This window comes from Pseudophryne corroboree, chromosome 2 (genome assembly GCF_028390025.1).
Source record: "Pseudophryne corroboree isolate aPseCor3 chromosome 2, aPseCor3.hap2, whole genome shotgun sequence".
Taxonomy (NCBI): Eukaryota; Metazoa; Chordata; class Amphibia; order Anura; family Myobatrachidae; genus Pseudophryne; species Pseudophryne corroboree.
In genome coordinates this window covers 591,684,119-591,691,077 of record NC_086445.1, presented here as the reverse complement: position 1 = coordinate 591,691,077, position 6,959 = coordinate 591,684,119, and the positions used below count along the sequence as shown (strand labels likewise).

The following is a 6,959-nucleotide window of genomic DNA, read 5'->3' as shown; positions in this document are numbered from 1 at the left end:
CTCTTTGTCTGTCTGATATTACCCAGTCTCGGCTTATTATTATTTTGTTCCTAACTGTTAAGTGCAACGAAATAGGCTGCCACTACAAGTACATGTTAATAAACAGTTGTGACTTACAGTATTCTCTCAGTGTTGGGTTTACAACCTCATACATGATCCTACACTATCATGTTTAAAGTTGAAAATCCAACACTGATAAAATCACATAACATGTTGTTGGGCACGACATCAGTGTCCCCGTTGTGAGTGTTGACATTTTAACTGTCAATCTGTTCACTACATACCTTTTTTCTACCAGTTTATCCCACAAACTGGTGCAAAATGTAGGGACAAAATGTACAATATGCAGTTTAGTTTTTTACAATGGCACATATCAGAAAGTAACACAGTTGGGAAGCACAACCGGTAGAATGTTTTTCACTGCTGAAGTCCATATGTTTTAAAAGAAGAAAAAAGTGACCGACAGCTACAGTATACTCAGGCTCATGTACAGAGGTTGTGAAAAACATATTAGGCACTGAGCAGAAATAAATAACATGATAATTCCAAATTCATGTTCCTCTTTATCCCAAAAGAGGATAACAGGACCCCCCGATCCCCCCCCTCCCTCCCAAACATAGTACATAATACTACTATGGTGTGCTTGATGAAAACCACAAAAAACCACATAAGAATTTTCTATTTTTAAAAAATCTGTTTTTAATTTTAGAATGCATCCTTAACCCCCACTGGGTCTGTGCTATGAGAACCTAATTTTGTAAATGCCATACAACCATCTGTAGTCCCCTTACAGGAGAAGTGGGCTTCCTGCTGCTCTGGAGAGGACATAAAACCAGTCTCACGCTCAGCAGGCCTCAACCTGTATAAACATACAGTGGTCCCTTTACTCATTCCCTTTGTTTGTGTTTCTTGTGTTTCTTCTTCCTTTTCTTTGAGCTCTTTTTACTCTTCTCCGCATGGCGTCTTTTCTTTCTGGAGGGTTCAGATTCTACGCTACTAGAACTGGAACTTGATGAGTTGTCTGTGTCAGATGAATCTTCCTTGTCCTGCCGGTGTGTTTTTCTCTTCTTTTCTTTTTCCTATTGTAAAAACATGAAATGAGACAAAAGGATGATTTTGTTCAGAGAACTAAATCTTAGGGGGGTATCCAATTAGCTGCATTTAATTACCACGGCTAATTGTCTCACCAGAGGTTATCCAATTAGCCCCGTTAAGCCACGGCTCATACCAGCTTTTCTGGGGACTTTGTTTTACCTGCTGCAGGCATACAAAACCAAATCCCCAGAAACAGGGCCGGTTGCTGTTTCTACTTTAAACACACAGGGTTCACTTTTTTTTGTTTTTTTGGGAGATAATGTAGATAATGGGGTGTATTCAATACCTGTCGGAAATACGGCAGTTTCCAACAGGTTTAGGTCGGAAGGTGTTCCGACCTATTCAATCCCGGGCCATTTTTTCCGACAAGTCGGGAATTCCCAACTTGTCGGAAAACATTTGGATCGGCGGAATTGCTGCGGATCTACGTGCTTTTCACGGAAACGCGGCCAAATCCCTGTTTCCGACAATCTCAATCCGACTTTAAAAAAGTCTGATTGAGAAGATGAGATGGGGGAGCGGGGACAAGGTTTGAGGGGTGTGGGGGACGAGACGGCGGGTGGGTGAGGAGGACGGGAGAGGAGATGGAGCGGTAAAGGGTGAGGGTTAGGAGGAGCCGGGTGCCGGAGCCGGGACCTCGCTTGCTGGAGCCGGGTGAGTGCCGTGAGGTCTGGTGGCGGCGCCCCATCCTCCTGCTACGCTGCTGCCCCGCCTGTCTCTGCTGTAGGTTCAGGTGCGGCCCGATTGGAGACCACTTTGGCCGGTGCTTCACCGATCCACCCTGCCAGACTGTGACAGCAGCCGAGGATGGCCAGGTAGCCCAGCATGGGTGGCGAGAGAGCCCTCCTCCTTCCCGGTGAGTGGCGTGGCTGCTGTTGCCGCAAAGAGGAGGCACACAGTGCGGGAACGTCTATCAGCGCTGAGCACAGCCTGCTTGCCGCACCACATCCCGCGGTGCTCAGCACAGAGGATGTCACTGCTCATCACCGAGCTTCCTGCTGCTGTCACCGGCTTCTTCTTCCTACTACAGTGCCGTCCACAGCGCTCCCTGTGTACTCACACTCCTCCCCTCCCTCTGTGTGACGTGTGTGCGCTATGTAATAATGTCGGCTTCTCTCACCCCACTCGTCTGTTACATCATACCGAGACCGCTACGTCACCGCCCGGGACAGCCCAGACCCCGGAGAGGGGGAGGCAGTAGCACAGCCGGCTGCAGTAGCACAGCCGGCTCACTACGGGCACTTTGCCTGATGGGAGAGGCTGGCGGTCTGTGTGTGTGATAAACACATTATATACAGTACTTGATGCCGGGAGTGTCCTTTCCGACAATGTCAATCCGACTTTAAAAAAGTCGGATTGGCATCGTCATTGAATACTGGCTTGTCGGATACTTTCCATCAGAAAGGATCCGACAGCCACTGAATGCACCTGATTGCGACCAAATTGGATAGCCTGTAAAAAAAATATAGGTGAAACATCGGGGAAAAACTGTAATTGGATAACCCCCTTAGAAAGAAAAAAAAAAAAAAAAAAACAAGAAAAAAATGTAAAACAAGCAGAAACATTTGTACAATAAGGTCAGAGAGTTTACATGATTTCTGCGTATCACTAGTAGTAAGTTAAATGAAAAGAATTTTGGCTCCGTTTTTAGGACAAAAAGCTTGAGTGCTTATGCTTCGCTATGTAACAAGCAGAGACTGCTACTCTGTTACAGCATGCTTTTTTCAGCACTTCTTTACATTAAAAAATGTAAGTAAAATTTCAGCTTTGAAACTGCTGGGGGTGTAGGAACATTACTGTAGCTTTAAGGTCAGAACTCATAACAGGCTTTTTACACTGGTATGACTGTACACATACATTTCAAGTAATATGAACACTTATTACCTATAGGTTAAACTTGTATGACCAGAGCCCTTCTTCTGTTGCCCTCTATAAAATAATACTAACAGCTCACTGTAATTATGTATCTATGTGATTTTATACAAGTTGTGCTCATAAGTTTACATACCCTAGCAGAATTTGTGATTTTCTGGCCATTTGTCAGAAAATAATAATGATAACTCACAAACTTTTCTTTCACTCATGGTTAGTGGTTGGGTGAAGCCATTTATTGTCAAACAACTGTGTTTACTCTTTTTAGATCATAATGACAACAGAAACTACCCAAATGACCCTGATCAAAAGTTTACATACCCCAGTTCTTAATACCGTGTATTGCTCCCTTAAACATTCTTCTTGGCAAAAAGCCTCCAGTTCCTGTAAATTCTTGGGCTGTCTTGCATGAACTGCACGTTTGAGATCTCCCCAGATTGGCTCAATGATATTGAGGTCAGGAGACTGAGATGGCCGCTCCAGAACCTTCACTTTATTCTGCTGTAGCCAATGACAGGTCGACTTGGCCTTGTGTTTTGGATCATTGTCATGTTGGAACGTCCAAGTACGTCCCATGCGCAGCTTACGGGCTGATGAGTGCAAATTTTCCTCCAGTATTTTCTGATAACATGCTGCATTGATCTTGCCATCAATTTTTACCAAGTTTCCAGTGCCTTTGTAGCTCACACATCCCCAAAACATCATTGATCCACCTCCGTGTTTCACAGTAGGAATGGTGTACCTTTCATCATAGGCCTCCTCTCCAAATGTAACGTTTATGGTTGTGGCCAAAAAATAAGATTTTACTCACCGGTAAATCTATTTCTCGTAGTCCGTAGTGGATGCTGGGACTCCGTAAGGACCATGGGGATTAGCGGCTCCGCAGGAGACTGGGCACAACTAAAGAAAGCTTTAGGACTACCTGGTGTGCTCTGGCTCCTCCCACTAAGACCCTCCTCCAGACCTCAGTTAGGATACTGTGCCCGGAAGAGCTGACACAATAAGGAAGGATTTTTGAATCCCGGGTAAGACTCATACCAGCCACACCAATCACACCGTATAACTCGTGATACTATACCCAGTTAACAGTATGAAATATAACTGAGCCTCTCAACAGATGACTCAACAATAACCCTTTAGTTAAGCAATAACTATAAACAAGTATTGCAGACAGGATCTAGAAGGCTGTTTGAAGGACTGCCGCGCCCTAGAGAGCCGCAGTGGTGATATCTACAGGGAGTCACTCAACTCCCTTAAACAAGAATACACACAGAAAAATTGAGAGATCACGTCTGCGCTCGTCGAGATATAAACTACTTAGGGAAAGAGGTTTAAGTGTGCACAATTTCTGAAAGGAAGTTTTTCAAAGCATAAAATGTGTTACGTGGTGATGATACAGCGTCCAGGGTAAATGAATGTCCTTATTACGTCACCGTGGAGTATATTTCTCCTTCAAGGTATCTCAAACAGTCGTTCTCCGGATTTTCTCCTGTATAAGCGTCCTGGGTATCGGGATAGTTCTTATCCTCAATAGTTGGAGACACAAAGACAGGAAAAAAGAACCGCTGATATTGTGGTAGACTTGTGAAAAATGGTGGAAGTGTCTTTAAGATGAATCTTTAACGAGACGGTGAATGCTGGGTGCGTACCCGTACTCACGTGAAGGCGTGATATGTCCCTCGTTTATGCTTTGAAAAACTTCCTTTCAGAAATTGTGCACACTTAAACCTCTTTCCCTAAGTAGTTTATATCTCGACGAGCGCAGACGTGATCTCTCAATTTTTCTGTAAGTATTGCAGACAATCCGCACTTGGGATGGGCGCCCAGCATCCACTACGGACTACGAAAAATAGATTTACCGGTGAGTAAAATCTTATTTTCTCTGACGTCCTAAGTGGATGCTGGGACTCCGTAAGGACCATGGGGATTATACCAAAGCTCCCAAACAGGCGGGAGAGTGCGGATGACTCTGCAGCACCGAATGAGAGAACTCAAGGTCCTCCTCAGCCAGGGTATCAAATTTGTAGAATTTAGCAAACGTGTTTGCCCCTGACCAAGTTGCAGCTCGGCAAAGTTGTAAAGCCGAGACCCCTCGGGCAGCCGCCCAAGAAGAGCCCACCTTCCTCGTGGAATGGGCTTTTAACGATTTAGGGTGCGGCAGTCCAGCCGCAGCATGTGCAAGTTGAATCGTGCTACAGATCCAGCGAGCAATAGTCTGCTTAGAAGCAGGAGCACCCAGCTTGTTGGGTGCATACAGGATAAATAGCGAGTCAGTTTTCCTGACTCCAGCCGTCCTGGAAACATATACTTTCCAGGGCCCTGACTACGTCCAGTAACTTGGAATCCTCCAAGTCCCAAGTAGCCGCAGGCACCACAACAGGTTGGTTCACATGAAAAACTGATACCACCTTAGGAAGGAATTGGGAACGAGTCCTCAATTCCGCCTTAGCCATATAAAATACAGATAAGGGCTTTTGTATGACAAAGCCGCCAATTCTGATACACGCCTGGCCGACGCCAAGGCCCACAGCATGACCACTTTCCACGTGAGGTATTGTAGCTCCACGGATTTAAGTGGCTCAACCCAATGCGACTTCAGGAAATCCAACACCACGTTGAGATCCCACGGTGCCACTTGAGGCACAAACGGGGCTGACTATGCAGCACTCCCTTAACAAAAGTCTGAACTTCAGGCAGTGAAGCCAGTTCTATTTTGGAAGAAAATCGATAGAGACGAAATCTGGACCTTAATGGAACCCAATTTTAGGCCCATAGTCACCTCTGACTGTAGGAAGTGCAGAAATCGACCTAGCTGAAATTTCTCCTTTGGGGCCTTCCTGGCCTCAAAGCACGCAACATATTTCCGCCATATGCGGTGATAATGGTTTGCGTTCACTTCTGTCCTAGCTTTAAATAGCGTAGGGATAACTTCCTCCGGAATGCCCTTTTTCCTTCAGGATCCGGCGTTCAACCGCCAGGCCGTCAAACGCAGCCGCGGTACGTCTTGGAACAGACAGGCCCCCTGCTGCAGCAGGTCCTGTCTGAGCGGCAGAGGCCATGGGTCATGAGATCATTTCTTGGAGTTCTGGGTACCAAGCTCTTTTTGGCCAACCCGGAACAATGAGTATAGTTCTTACTCCTCTCCTTCTTATTATTCTCATTACCCTGGGTAAGAGAGGCAGAGAAGGGAACACATACACCGACTGGTACACCCACGGTGTTACCAGAGCGTCCACAGCTATCGCCTGAGGGTCCCTTGACCTGGCGCAATATCTTTGTAGCTGTTTGTTGAGGCGGAACGCCATTATGTCCACCTGTGGCCTTTCCCAACGGTGTACAATCATTTGGAAGACTTCTGGATGAAGTCCCCACTCTCCCGGGTGGAGGTCGTGTCTTCTGAGAAAGTCTGCTTCTCAGTTGTCCACTCCGGGAATGAACACTGCTGACAGTGCTAACACATGATTTTCCGCCCATCGGAGAATCCTTGTGGCTTCTGCCATCGCCATCCTGCTTCTTGTGCCGCCCTGTCGGTTTACATGAGCGACCGCCGTGATGTTGTCGGACTGGATCAGCACCGGCTGGTGTTGAAGCAGGGGTCTAGCCTGACTTAGGGCATTGTAAATGGCCCTTAGTTCCAGAATATTTATGTGTAGGGAAGTCTCCTGACTTTTCCATAGCCTTGGAAGTTTCTTCCCTGTGTGACTGCCCCCCAGCCTCGAAGGCTGGCACCCGTGGTCACCAGGACCCAGTCCTGTATGCCGAATCTGCGGCCCCCTAGAAGATGAGCACTCTGCAGCCACCACAACAGCGACACCCTGGCCCATGGAGACAGGGTTATCCGCCGATGCATCTGAAGATGCGACCCGGACCACTTGTCCCACAGATCCCACTGGAAGATTCTTGCATGGGACCTGGCGAATGGAATTTCTTCGTAAGAAGCTACCATCTTTCCCAGGGCTCGCGTGCATTGATGCACCGACACCTGTATCTGT

General features: G+C 46.7%; 1 protein-coding gene across 2 annotated transcripts in view; it reads right to left on the bottom strand.

Moving 5' to 3' along the window:
• Positions 1 to 674: 674 nt before the first annotated feature.
• Positions 675 to 6,959, bottom strand: part of ZCCHC17 (zinc finger CCHC-type containing 17) — an 85,005-nt gene continuing 78,720 nt past the window's right edge. For both annotated transcript variants that reach the window (XM_063954591.1, XM_063954592.1), the window contains exon 8: positions 675 to 1,079. In XM_063954591.1, coding sequence (XP_063810661.1) covers positions 888 to 1,079 — 192 coding nt within the window. In that variant the 3' untranslated portion in view covers positions 675 to 887. The remainder of the gene's footprint in view (positions 1,080 to 6,959) is intronic.